At 41.3% G+C, this 14,669-nt stretch overlaps 1 protein-coding gene across 3 annotated transcripts in view; it reads left to right on the plus strand.

Annotated features, from left to right (window-relative positions):
• Positions 1-556: 556 nt before the first annotated feature.
• CLCA2 (chloride channel accessory 2) overlaps positions 557-14,669 on the plus strand; it is a 43,314-nt gene continuing 29,201 nt past the window's right edge. The window contains exons 1-5 of one of the 3 annotated variants that reach the window (XM_045036136.1): positions 557-759; positions 6,275-6,795; positions 7,891-8,028; positions 10,969-11,119; positions 14,475-14,583. In XM_045036136.1, the coding sequence (XP_044892071.1) occupies positions 6,610-6,795; positions 7,891-8,028; positions 10,969-11,119; positions 14,475-14,583 (584 nt within the window). In that variant the 5' untranslated portion in view covers positions 557-759; positions 6,275-6,609. Of the gene's footprint in view, positions 760-6,224; positions 6,796-7,736; positions 7,864-7,890; positions 8,029-10,968; positions 11,120-14,474; positions 14,584-14,669 lie in introns of those variants that run through there. The other 2 variants (XM_003990276.5, XM_019837375.2) reach the window with 2 other exon arrangements.

The following is a 14,669-nucleotide window of genomic DNA, read 5'->3' on the forward strand; positions in this document are numbered from 1 at the left end:
TCTAGGTCCACCTATAAACTAATAAAGTCTCAATTGTTCACAACCTATGTACATGTTTCTTTGGAAAACTCAAAACATTATATTTGGAACAAAATAGCAAGGCACAGGGACAGCTCCTGTGGCTCCAGGAAACAGAAATTTTAAGAAGTTGTGGAAATCTAGGAGGGGGACCTGTCATCCTCAGGTATTGAATTGACATGGATAAAAACCAATTACCCATAAGTCTCTGAGGAACAGGGGACCCCAGCTGACAACAGCAGATAATTAAATTAATAATAACTGTATCTACCACTTACCAAACACCTATGGACAAAGCATCAAGAACCACAGCTTTATGTTATAAACTTGGACTATATTTTTTATCTAATTCGACTACAGATAACCTCACATCATTTTCATGTCATTTCTCCTCATTTTATCTCTTCTGTTGTCAGTCAGCATTATGTGAGGCATTTCTGGGCAAAGTATTCTTTGATTCCTCTCTTAATAATCCTACAAACTGAACGACTTTTATTTCACCTTAACAGCAAAAAGTATTCCCTGTAGAGAAGAAAGGAAACTCCTAGAAAGCTGAAGGAAGGCTAAAGAACGACAAGCAAGACCATTGTCTGAGGTCCGTCCACTCCATTGCCTCACATGTGGTCAGCGATAAACCCCTCACTGGCCCCTGCTACCACCCTTGGCCTCCTTACAGAACAGAAATCTGGAAGGCAGATTGTGTCACTGGTCCACATCCATCACTGATGGCCCATTTCACAGGTAAACTCCAGTCTTTCCCATGAGCTGCCAGCCTATGTGGTATGTGCCCTGGACCCGGCCTCCGTGTCACAGCCCCTCCAAGCTCAGGGCCCCGTTCACGGCCTCTTGTGCCTGGCTCCACTCCAGGCAGCTTCCGGCCTCAGGGGCTTCCCACTCGCCCTTCTCTTTGCCTGTGCCACTTCTCGCTCAGATATTTGCCTGTTTCCTTCCTCACTCCCGATAATCTTATCTGTGAGGCCTCCTGCTCCACCTGATACGAAACAGCAGATTTCAACTTCTACCCTCTCATTTTTTCCTCCCCTTACCTGATTCCTTATTTTCCATAACACTTTCACTAGATATCCCATCACGTTTGTGTGTTGTCTCTCTCCCTTTTCTATTAGGACAGAACGTAAACTCTATTTCGTTCACACACATCCAGCAGTTAGAATGGTGCCTGGCACCTAAAACATGATTTTATGTTTTTAGCACCTTTATTGAGGTGTATTTGACACAATTTTGTTTTTGAATGAATAACTGACTGAGGGAGGAGAAATAACAGTGAAGGAAACAGTCCCCTGTTTAAATAAGGTACATCCTTGGCAATTACTTGTTTGAAACTACATTTTGGAGATCGTTGAAACAATCTTATCATGGCTCATATAGTGATCAATAAGAAAATAGACTAAATTTGAGGCAGGGCTCTAATCATAGAAAGGTGATTGTGACTTTCAAGAATCTAAATTCTGTGCTGTTGGTTTACTTTTAAACTTTAACTCTGTACTCTATAGCTGTTTCTTTACAAAGAATATTTAAACAATGGTGTCACCATAAAAAATGCATGATTAATGCAATGTTTTTCTCCTGAGGTCTGAAGAAAGCACAGGCTTTTCCCATAAGAAGGTAAAAAATATTTTTAAAGACTACATAGACTGCCTCTTTGCCCTGTAAGAGCTACAATCACAAAGCAAATCCTTGGATAGCCCCCAAGAGCTTTTCTGAGGCCAGCTACTCCAGGTGTGGCCCGAGGACCAGCAGCCTCAGTATCATCTGGGAGGTGGCCTCACCTTGCAGAATGTTGGTCTCACCTTGACCTACAGAGTCGGAATTGAATTTGAACAGGTGATTGTTAGGTACATTAAAGTTTGAAAAGTACTACTCTGAATAGCTTTTGGTGTACTCTGGGAGGGAGGTCTGTGCAGGTCGATTCTGTTTGCTGCAAGTTTTGTCTGGAGATTCAGAGCCCCAGGTAGCTGCCCCCTGAGAACAGAAGGGGGAGCCCTACTCCCCCAATTGCCAGATCTTTCAGCTGGTTGGAACTGCTTCTGTTCTTTGCAGGGCTGGTGGGGTGAAGTGGAGTAATAGAAACAGCAAAAGGAGAGGAAGGAAAACGCAAGGACGTGCTGCCCCATGGTGGGATTGGGGGCAGCAGGGGAACCTGGCAGAGCCTTGGAGCTTCACAGATGGACAGAATCAGAGCAGAAAGAAAACAGGACCGGAGGCTCGGGAAGAACTATGTAGCGTGTGTGCTTCTCATTTCATTTATTGTTCTCTGAGTCTCCATGTTTATGTTTCATCTCTTTAAACTCTTTCCTTTACATGTCTGCTTTCTCTTTGTGTTCTTCCCTGGAAAATAATGATAATAATGAAGATAATATCTTACATCCACATGATGCCATATGCAATCTGGTACATAATACACGTGAGTGTTTTCTAGAAGGCGCTTTTATGCCTATTTTGCAAATGAGAAATATTCCATACCCTTTTCTCCATGTTTGTTTAAACTGAGTTATCAGTAAAAGTAGTTGCTGTTTCCCATTCATTTTGGCAAATTTTAGTGGTGGTTTTTTTTCATGCACAAACTCATCTGCGGAGTTCTTGTCACAGTGAGGGTGGGGAGGAGGCTTAATAGTAAAAGTCTGGGGGTGAAAGACCACATAGGGAGAATGAAAACAACGAGAAGTATAAGAGTCTCATGCTCTGACATGGTGGTAACTCAACAAAACACAAATGACTTCCCAGACCCTATCTGTGCCATCCACTTCACTCCTTTACTTGAAAATGAGTCTAAGTTTGAAGAAAATGGGATAAGGGAGGTATGAAGCGTGCCATCTGAGTCGCTAGCAAATTATGTTTTATTCAAAGTCTTACTTCTTCTTTGATTTATTGCACAAATGTTGCAAAACCAAAGTGGTCCATAAGCTTTGTAGCCCTGCCACATAGTGAACTTTCCTGCTTTAAATGCAATTGCTAAGGAGTTGAAACAAAAGCCTGAGAGGAAATAATCCAAAACTTCCTTGGACTCCTCACGATGCCAGATGTCCTGACTTCTCTGACACCATTTGCATGTTTTAGTCACTTTGACTGTGGGTCTCTACCTGCAGACTCCATGAAAATGGATAGAGAGGCCTTCCGGGGCCAGGATGAACTGCAAATTCAGACAATGAACAAAGATGTGCTTTAGATTCTTCAGTTACTGAAAGTGAATAACTCTTATTATTTTCTTGAAAGCAGATAAAAGCAGAGCAGGTTCTTAGAATTTATTTATAGCTTGAAATAAATGTCTGAACCTTGTATTCCCACTTTTCTTCACTTTAGGTATATTTCATTTTTCAGATATCATAAAATCTATAGACATGAGAAATGAATATTTCTTGAATGCAAGGATAAATTGTGGGGTTTTTTTTTTTTTGTTGCTGACAAAGTCACACTTTATCAGAAGTGGACACTCCGCTCAGGAATGACGTTTAAGTCATTTAGACGTTTAAGACGTTCAGAAGACAGTTTTTGAGAGCTTTTTACTTTTGTTTCCTGTGCGGTCAGCCTGGTCAGAGCAGAAGGCGGTAAGAAGAGACCTTTAGTTGGCCTGGCCCCAGGCCTAGTTGCTGACAGCAAAAGGGTGTCGAGAGTACGATGGAACAGAAGTGGGGGAAAGGCTTTCAAGAGTGAATGGGTCAAAGACCGGGAGTCTTGTAGGGACAGATGATGAAAGAAGATGCCAGTCGAGTGGCCAGACCTGGTAATCAGGTTCCAAAAGCAATGGAGCAAAAAGCAGGTAGACAAGAATGGATGTCATATCTAGGCCCTCAACCTAGGAAGAGCAAAGCCTGAGTGTCCTTGTTCAGGTGAACTGGACAAGACCGTTCACATACGGCTGTTCTTTATAAAGCTGCCCGAAGTCACTAGCCAGCATTCCACCTCACATGCTGTGGCAGCTATTGTAGCTGTTGTTAAGGACAGACAGAGAGAGAGCCCTCACTGGTCCCCTCAGCCAGAGAACAATTCACACAAGTGTGGACAGTGGCGAGAAGAAACTCGTATCTGATTGTTGGTGGAAAGCTACTCTTAGTACGGCTTACGATTTTAATTTTTGAGCATATTGGTTTTTTTTGTTTTAGTTTTTTTTGTGTGTGTTTGTTTATTTTTAAGAGTGAGAGAGACAGAGTGTGAGCAGGGGAGGGGCAGAGAGAGAGGGTGACACAGAATCCAAAGCAGGCTCCAGGCTCTGAGCTGTCAGCACAGACTCGGGGCTCGAACTCACAGACCGTGAGATCATGACCTGAGTCAAAGTTGGACGGTTCACCGACTGAGCCACCCAGGTTCCCCGAGCATATTGTTTTACTGATGCCAATAATCTCAGCACAAGAGATTGGCACAAGAAAATAAACTGCCAAGAAAAGTTGAAAATAAATTTCACTGTTGATCGATGAGTCACAGTTACAGGCAAATCCTTCAGAGTCACCACACCTCTGGGCTTCCACTCTGTAACACAGGGAGAGGTGTGGGGGAAAAATCCACAGCTGGGCATTAGCCTGGGAAGACAAGACAGCTAAGCTGACCTCTAGCTATACAGTGAGCAACTCTGACAGCTGTGTGGTTACCAGAGACGTTCCCTTCTCCTACATACCCTGGGGAGCACCAATACCCGAGCCCCTTCTGACAAGAGGGAGCAAGAGGAAAACTGCTTCAGAGAAGAGGTACCTTCTAGAAGCGATCCTGCTAGAAGCGATACTTCTAGAAGAGATAAAGTTGCAGGGGGGAGCATTTCCACACTATAATCCAGGGCTCTTATGCAATCAAGCTTTTATTTTCTTCTCCTGACTCCATTTATTCCTTCATTCAACAAATATTTATTGAGAGTTTACTGAGGTAGGTGCTCAGGAGGTAGTGATAATAACAGGGCACGATACCTTCTCTCATATGCCTTTCATGGAAAGCAGACAACTATGCAAATTACACAAAATGAATGTGACACTGTAACTATAATCAAAGGAGAGGCATTTGATGCTGTGAAAGCATGAAAGAGGTGATTTGACTTAGGAAGCTCAGCTCAGGCTTCCAGGCCAGGACTGGAAACAAGAGTTTCCAAATAGAGAGATAGCAGGAGAAAAATTTCCTTTACTATCCCTCAATGTCACAGCTCTGGTCACTTTATTTCCAGTTCCTTGAGAATGCAAGAAAACATAATATAGTGAAAAACAATGGAATTTGGAGCCAGCCAGTCTCATTCTAGCACTATGACAATGCTTGTACAACCTTGAACAAATTAGATTTTCTGAACTTTAGTTTTGTCACCCATAAAATAGACATGGTAGGGGCGCCTGAGTGGCTCAGTCAGTTAAGCGTCTGACTTCGGCTCAGGTCATGATCTCATGGTTCGTGGGTTCGAGCCCCACATTGGGCTCTGTGCTGACAGCTCGGAGCCTGGAGCCTGCTTCAGATTCCGTGTCTCCCTCTCTCCCTGCCCCTCCCCTGCTTGTGCTTTATCTCTTTCTCTCTCTCTCAAAAATAAATAAACATTAAGAAATTTTTTTTTGAAAAAATAGGCATCGTAAAAACTATCACACAATAAAAGTTAGTTCCTTCCCCCATTGGCTAATTTTCAATCCTTCTGAGACTCAGTGTCTTCACCAAAAAAAAAAAAAAAAAAAAAAAAAAGGAAAATAGAAATAAGAATCATGCTTGCATCAGGGAATAGATATTTAAATGGGTTCATTTGTAAACTCTAAAGCATTATTTGGTAGTTATCAGGTACTATTAATCACTCGCAAAATAGGTATGATGCTTACTATGTGCAGACCCTGTGATAGGTCCTGGAAAAATGGAAGGTTAGACTGAATCACAGCCTTGTCCTCAGGAGAGGGTTGCTGAAGGAAAAAATTATTCTCTTCCCTGGTCCAAAGAGAAAAGGCAGCAAGGGCGGAGGAAAAGGCCTCTGTGGCCCACACAGGCATCCAGGTTCCTGGCACTTGGCCCTCCCTGGGGGATATCTGATACCTTCCCCTCAGCCATCAGCTGAGAGATTGCCCAGACGACCTATTCCAAGGGCCCCAGGGACAGGGCTGCAGGATGAATTTCTAAATATTCAAAATAAGCAGACAAGGGAATCTTACAACAATCAAAAAATGACTTGAGTGCAATAGAAAAGTTGTTGTGCTGATGGAAGGGATTGTCAAGGATGAGGAGAGAAAAGTCACTACGGATTTCTGTGTGTCTGCTGAAAGTGGACTGAACAATCCAATTCTCTGATTTTCAGCCCAACCAGGCCTCCCTCTTTCAAGCGCCTTTTGTCCTATTTCCCCTCTTCCTTCTGAGAAGATCTACAGTGAATAAGGAGTAATTTCTTGCCCAACCATGATTCAAAAGGAAGTTCAGCCACAGAACAGGTAAGTGTGGCTTTGCCTAGAGAAAAAAGACATGCAGAGGCAGGTCTCAGGGAGATCCACCCAGGTTTTGCAAAAAAGGCACCTCCTTCATTGCAAGTTCTGGGACCTTCCAAGTTCAGGAAGAGACTCTCCGCTTCCCCACTGACAACCTGGTGCAATGAACCCAGGAAGACCAGTGTGAGTAAACTGGACACTTCTCTACAACATGACCCGTCGGGACAATGTGGGTCCTGTTTGCAGCCTGAAGTTTGTGACTCTCCTGGTGGCCCTAATTCCAGAGCTCCTATTCCTGGGAGCTGGAGTGCAGCTTCAAGACAATGGGTATGACGGATTACTCATTGCAATCAATCCTCAGGTATCTGAAGATCAGAACCTCATCCCAAACATTAAGGTGAGTGGCAAGCGTGAAGTCAATACCATTATCCTATTAGAACGGGACTGTAGCCTTCTTTAAAAAGCTAACAACCTTCCCTGATTTGTATTTGAGTAGTAAAGAGACCAGCATTTCTTTTAAGTACCCAAAATTATAATTACGGCCAAACCAGTCTGTTCATCTAATTCTGCACAGTCTCGGCTCAGAGTGTTGATCTAGCCCTTCTTGATTTGTTCTTGTTGGTTACTACTAATTTTAGCCTTTTTGTTTTCCTAACATGACTGCTTTTGGGGTAGCAGCTTAAAAAATAACCCATTGTGGTAACAAAGACCAGATGTTTGACTGATGAATAAGCATGATTGTGCTTATTAAAATCAAATTGTTGGGGGCGCCTGGGTGGCACAGTCGGTTAAGCGTCCGACTTCAGCCAGGTCACGATCTCGCGGTCCGTGAGTTCAAGTCCCGCGTCGGGCTCTGGGCTGATGGCTCAGAGCCTGGAGCCTGTTTCCGATCCTGTGTCTCCCTCTCTCTCTGCCCCTCCCCCATTCATGCTCTGTCTCTCTCTGTCCCAAAAATAAATAAACGTTGATAAAATCAAATTGTTGGATTTCATCCTGAGACGGAGAATTCTCAGACAAAAAGGGAATCTGAGAGCAAAATTCTTTTCACCTGAATGTTCTGTAAAGTAATTGACTATTTTTACCTTAATGTGGTGCAGAAGGATCATAGCTCCATGACTTTAGAGCTTCCGTTGGTATTGCTTAAGAGAAACTGGTATCATCATAAGGTGTGGTCTTGAACATGCCCATAGGAGTGACATGAAAGGGATTGGTCTGGTAAAAGCTTGAAAGCCTTTCACAAAACTGGGAAAAAGTATTTAGGCAAGCCCAGACTCACTATTAGTGTCCTAAAAATCTCTTCCAGTTAACTATTTGAGGTTTATTTATTTTGCTCCCAAGGTTTCCCAAAGTCTAAAGGCTGTCTCTAAAAGAAATGGGCTCCTTTAAAATCTTTTCATTGTGCTTTACTATTACTCACTCAAGTATAATCAGGAAACCAAAACACGAAAGATTTACATGTGCCAAGGTAAGCTTTTCTTTTCTTTGGTTATAGGAAATGATAACTGAAGCTTCTTTTTATCTATTCAATGCTACCAAGAGAAGAGTGTTTTTCAGAAATATAAAGCTTTTAATACCCACCACATGGAAAGCTAATAATTACAGCAAAGTAAAACAAGAATTATATGAAAAGGTAAGAATTCAGGATTTTCTTAAATGAACTTAACTTGGGAAAAAGCAACCAATATACGTGGTGTTCAAATGTTAAAAGTGAGAACTTAAGCAAAAAACAAGTAACTGATGTTAATATACAAGTAATATTATTAGGAAGATTGTTGTTCACAAAATACATGGAAATACAACAAATGAGTGCAAATTATGGAACAAAAAATAAGCAAAATACCATTGCCCAAGTAGCTTCTCAGGTCTCTGCTTTGTAACTTACAGGTTCCTTTCTGAAATTTCTGCTTAAGGCCCAAAAGCAGGTTTTATCCTCCTGACTATGAGCTGTGCAGGGAACAGTTCCAGTTATGACTACCTTCTTTTCCCATCCTGTCTGGGGCAGTAGATACGCATGTCCAGACAGAAACATAAGCCATAAAAATATGACTGACTTCTCCTGCCCTGGAGAAGGATTGATTGCAGCGAGTAATCTGTCACACCCATTGTCTTGAAGCTGCACTCCAGCTCCCAGGAATAGGAGCTCTGGAAATTCGCAGAATTTCACATGAGCCCAAGTCCAGGACACTTTTTAGGAGGATGGTGATAAGGAGGAAGGAAGAAAGGGGGGAGGAGAGGAGTGGCTACCTTTTCTTTTCCAACCTAAAAGAACTTAACCTTCGAAGGACTCTCACAGGCTGTCGATCAGAGTCAGGCATCCATGATTATGTCTGCACGCTGTAAACAAATGTTAAACACGTTTGGCAACTGGCCGAAGTTACTGTGAACAGCAGCCCTGGCAGCCACGAGAAGGGGCAGGAACAGAGACAGTGAGCACTTATTTAGCTCAGGTCTTCAGCAATGGAGTGGATTCCAGATCCACAACCACAGTTCAGACCGAAGGGCTGGGACACGTGGTGTAGCTTTGCCTTTTCCTCATGTGTGCCATTTGGCATGAAATTTCCTGAGATTATTTTAATTCTCCGTTCTTCTTTGAAGTCACTCAGTAACCAAATGGACTAGCAATCTAGATAGCATGCCGGTGTCCTGAAGAAGTTAAAGAGGCTCTTCAGACACTCGATTTATGGCCAGATGAAAGCTTTTGACAATTTGCTTGGCCACGGAGCTAGGAGAAAGAGAGGAACTTGGATAAACTGGAAAGAAAGCTAGTGTTTTGAAGCTTCAACTAAGCACCAGGCATGCTATGTATATTGTTTTGTCCTCACACACCCTAAAATTAGTTGCTATCCCAAATTATTATCACAAGTTAGGAAACAGACACTCAAATAAGGGAAGGATTTTATCCCAAGTCAAACAGTAAATTACAAAGCCAGAATTTCGATCCACGTCTATTTGCTTCCCAAACCCGTGCTCTCTGCACCAAGCCATTCTGTCTCCAGCTATCTATACAGATGGCATTAATCAATTTGACTTTCCGTGAAACAAAGAAGCATTGGAGACAACTAACATCAAAACAAGATCATACTCCTGATCCTAATGGAGGGCTGAGAAATAAAGAATTAAAACAAAATGAGAATAATACTGGACCAAAACATTAAAGGAAAGAATAATCATTGAATGCTGTTCATATGTCTATTGGATGCCAATTCCTTTAGCCTCATCATGTCAATTAAGCAAACAGTGAATGATCATCATATACAGGGCCATGCTACGCCCTATAGAGGACACAAGGACAAGCAAGGTAGTTCCTGTCCCTGTGAATCCATAGTCTAATATAGATGGGGGGGGGGTGGTTAGAAAAAGGTAGGTAAGAACTGTATTACTATGGTCTATAGTAGAATGGACCCCCAAACAGCCTCTGAGTATTTCATCCCTAGTGGAGCACCCCTTCCTTTTAGCTTCAGGACAAATTTTGAGACACAGGAATGAGGTTTTGTCCATATGAAAACTATCCAAGGGCATAAGGGAATGACATCTGTGGCCCTTTTTGCAGGTTCTGTCTTACAAAGGCCCTGGCTTTAATTCTTATCTTTCTAAAAATAAATGTTGATTATTATAAAAATAATTCATGCTCATTGCAAAAAAAAACTCAAACACTGTAGAAATAATGCAAAATAAAACTGAAAATATTACCTTCTTGTACTCAGTGGCATGCACACACACACATAAAACATTACACATATGGTACACATAGTGACAACGTGATTTATATTTATAGGATCATATTAGATCTATAGTTCTAAAATCAGCTTAAAAAAAAAGTTAACAACATACTTCTAAGGGAAAGTCTTGGGACAACATGTTATCTTTCTTCCTAAAAATAAAAGAAACAATTTTGTCTGTAAAATTATATTCTCTAGATGGTTATTTGAATAGATATTCACTTTAGTTTTGGACTTAACATACTGTGTTTTAGCAATAATAACTGAAATTGTCAGGGTACAAGATGAGATGCAACCTCATGACAGTGACTGTTTTGCTGATCTAATGGTAATGGGAATGAAAGGGAAAGGCTTAAAACAAACACATCTTATTGTCTCCTACTGATGAAGTAACCCACAGAAAGCTGTTCACAAAAGGCTATAACACTTTACAGTGCAATTATGAATGACATTTGTTGTTTCTAAACATTTGTGCAACTTTTTGTTACATTTTATAGTGTCTTATAATGTCAGAATTTTACAGTGTTGACTTTTCAGAAAATTTTAATCTGGAAAATGGGAAGGTCAAATGGAAATAATAAAGCTCCATGGGCATTTGCAAACCTTTGAAAATACGGATGTTTTTGAAAGTGCCAAGTAATTTTATTGACATTTAGTTGTGCGTGCATTTTAAACTCCATCTATAAGACATACAATTTTCTAAATCTGTTATCAAATTAGAACACAATTCATACAATAAAATGCGCAGATCATAGGAGTGCAGTTCAAAGTGTTTTAACAAATGTATACGTTCATGTCACCAACATCACTGGTAGGATACAGAGTACTATAAAACATTTCTTTTAATATAGGCAAATGTCATCGTGACTGACTGGTATGGGGCACATGGAGATGACCCCTACACACTGCAATACAGAGGGTGTGGAAAAGAGGGAAAATACATTCATTTCACATCTAACTTTCTACTAAATGATGACTTAACAGCTGGCTATGGACCACGAGGTAAGTGCGACCTATCCAGCAACAGACATTGGGCAGTACTGTTTGCAATATTTTGTGCTTGATGCTGAAAAGCAATTCAGAGAACCTGAAACCTTCTAAAGTCTTACCATTTGGATGGGGAGATAGGCAACATGCCCATGAAAAGATAAGAGACAAAGTGAGCCAGAAACACTTGGGCACCAGATTCGTAGCCCAGACAGTGAGTGCTATGAGAATTCAGTGAAAGGAGAGAATAGTTTGCACTAAGGGCCCTCAGGAAAGGCCTCACAATGGAGGGGATCTTCAAGGTTAATATCATGTTGATAAATGGAAAGATGGCAGAGAACAGTGCCAAGAGTATGAATAAACCAGTGGCATCAGAAGAATCTAGAGCATATTTAAGAGATGGGAGCAGTCATGGCCCTGATAGTGCAGAAACCATGGGGAGTGAAGTAGTGGAAGAAAATGCTGAAATGCACATGGGGATAGGTGACGCGGAGCCTCAAACGCCCAAATTAGCAAGTCACTGCTGAAGGTTTAAGAGCACAGGAGTGAAATCAGTAAAAAACTGTTTGTATAAGATGAACCTGGCTGTATGGATGATCTGACTCCTTCAAATCAATGAGAGGAAAAGTGAGTATCAGGAGAATAACTAGAAGTCCAGGCAAAAAGCAATAAGACTTGAAAAGAGTGGGGGCAGTGAGATGAGGACATGAAAGAGTATTAAGAATGAAAAAAATATACAGATATATAATAAATAATAAATATGTGATATATATAATGGAATATTACTCAGCGATCAAAAAGAATGAAATCTTGCCATTTGCAACAGCGTGGAATGGAACTAGAATGTGTATCATGATAAGCAAAATAGAGAAAGATAAATATATTATTTCAATCATATAGAATTGAAGAAACACAACAGATGAACATAGGGAAAGTAAAGGAAAAATAGTAATAAAAACAGAGAGGGAGGCAAACCATAAGAGACTCTTAAATACAGAGAACAAACTGAGGGTTGCTGGAGGGGTGTTATATAGCAGGGGGGCCACTAAATGGGTGTGGGCATTAAGGAAGGCACTTACTGGGATGAGAACTGGGTGTTATATGTAAGTGATGAATCACTAAATTCTACTCCAGAAACCATTACACTATATGTTAACTAACTTAGGTTAAAATAAAAAATTTAAAAAAAAAGAACAATGAGAATTTTCTATGTGCCAGGTGCTGTGCTGTTTGCTTCTCTTGTTATTTAATCCTAACAACTTTAAGTGATGGGAGATATTCCAGGGTGGGGGTGGGGGAGCGGAAAGAAATAGAGGTCTGACTGCTACAGAGTGAAAGGCCAGGGATGGGGTGGGGGGGGGGTGGTGTATAGCAGCATTAAGGAACACACCAGGTTTATGACAGAAGTAGGAGGGACCTGTTTAAAGGGGAAACTCACAACTCTGGATCTAGGAAAGTTGATTGTGGGGAGCAGTGGACTGTTGTGATAGGCTCAACCTGTGGTGATTATAGACGGCTGAAGTTTGGGAGAGAAGTCAGGGTCATAGGTTTGGAGACTGGCATTTAGTGGATGAGATCTAAGGGAGAACCTGTACAGAGAACAGATCAGCAAGTCAAGGGCTAACTATCCCATGCTTATTTTTTGTTTTTGATTTTAACATACAGTAGTGCCTTTCAAATTATGTTTTCACTTTAAACCCATTTAAATCTAAATAGATTTTATTATCCTCTGTAATGCGAACAGGAGCTGGAGCGACACACTGTATAAAATACACTTTGTAAAACACTTTATAAAAATGTCTTTGGGGCACCTGGGTGGCTTGATCGGTTAAGCGTCCGACTTCAGCTCAGGTCATGATCTCACGGTCCGTGAGTTCGAGCCCCGCGTCAGGCTTTGTGCTGACAGCTCAGAGCCTGGAGCCTGTTTCAGATTCTGTGTCTCCCTCTCTCTCTGCCCTCCCCTGTTCATGCTCTCTCTCTGTTTCAAAAATAAATAAACGTTAAAAAAATTTTTTTTTAATAAATAAATAAATGTCTTTTCCCCAGTAACTATGAGGTGCTGATAATCTCTGCACAAATAGATGATGACTTCATCAATACTTCTAAATTCCATGACTAGGCACAAACTTTTCCCTAATACTTTCAGCTTAGATGGTTCCCCTCCCTTCCTTTGTCCCACAGTCCAGAAATTGCACAATATGCTGCAGCCTCAGTCAACTCTGTAAACAATTCCTGGGTTCCCAGAACTTAAAAGAATTCAGAACAAAAGAAAGGGCTTTGGGAGGGAGTTAATATGGAAAGCTTTTATTGGGGAGTGGTTTTGATTGGGAACAATGAAGGAAATGCAAGATTTAGAGAAGTGGAGATAAAGATATAAAGAATTTGATGCTGAGGATGGAGGTTTCCCTGGGCCAAGAGCTGGAGACAAATATAAACATGGAGGATCAGAGATAAAATAAAAGATAAAAGACCATCCAAGCTGGAGAGGACATTTAGGATCTTTTCTACTCCTTCATCCCTCCCTGGCCCCAGAGTTTCAATCACTGCTCTAGAGAGGAGAATTACTTACGAGAAAAAAATAGGCATGCTTGGCTAACCCAGACTAAAGAATAGGAAATCTTTATTTGCTTGTTTGGTATCTCAGTCTGTTTGGGCTGCTCTAACAGAATACCAAAAACTGAGGGCCTTCTACACAACAGAGACTTATTTCTCACAGTTCTGGGGGCTGGGAAGTCCAGAATCAAGGCCCTGGAAGATTTAGTGCCTGGTACCCACTTCCTGGTACATAGACAACCATCTCCTCTCTGTGTCCTAACATGGAAGGCAGAGGAGGGAGCTCTCTGGGGTCTCTTTTATAAGGGCACTAATCCCATTCATGAGGGCTCCACCCTTGTGATCTAATCACCTCCCAAAGGCCCCACTTTCTAATACCATCACATGAGGCAGTAGTATTTCAACATATGAATTTTAGGGGGACGTAAACATTCAATCCACTGTACTTACATATGCTTCTTTCCCTTTCCCCTACATCCTGAAACTGTAGGCCTGTATGAAGCTAAATATAAACATGTTAGGCAGCTTCACCTGGGGAAATGAGAGAATGTGGGACTCATCACAAGTATCAAATAGATGTGCACAAAGTAAATCACTGGTTTGCATCTACGAAGACTAAGCATAATTTCAGACTGCCTCTTTTATGACAGGGGTAAAGGAGGAGATGGAAATAGGTGAGGAAGAGAAAAGCGGGAGGCAATTGCACTTCAACCTTTCGTAGTAAGTGTATAAGGTCAAGTGATGTTACGTGTTCCTAGTTAGCAAAGCCCACTGCTGAGATTTTAGGAACTTAAAACAAAAGCTCTCTCTTCCACAGGTAGGGTGTTTGTCCACGAATGGGCCCATCTCCGTTGGGGTGTGTTTGATGAATACAACAATGAGAAACCTTTCTATATAAATGGGCAAAATCAAATTAAAGTAACAAGGTTGGTACTTTTTCTCATGTTTAAAATTCATTGTTTATTTTTTTTACTCTAAAATGAAGTTGATGATGGCAGCTAAAACCTAATTG

This window comes from Felis catus, chromosome C1 (genome assembly GCF_018350175.1).
Source record: "Felis catus isolate Fca126 chromosome C1, F.catus_Fca126_mat1.0, whole genome shotgun sequence".
NCBI classification, from domain to species: domain Eukaryota; kingdom Metazoa; phylum Chordata; class Mammalia; order Carnivora; family Felidae; genus Felis; species Felis catus.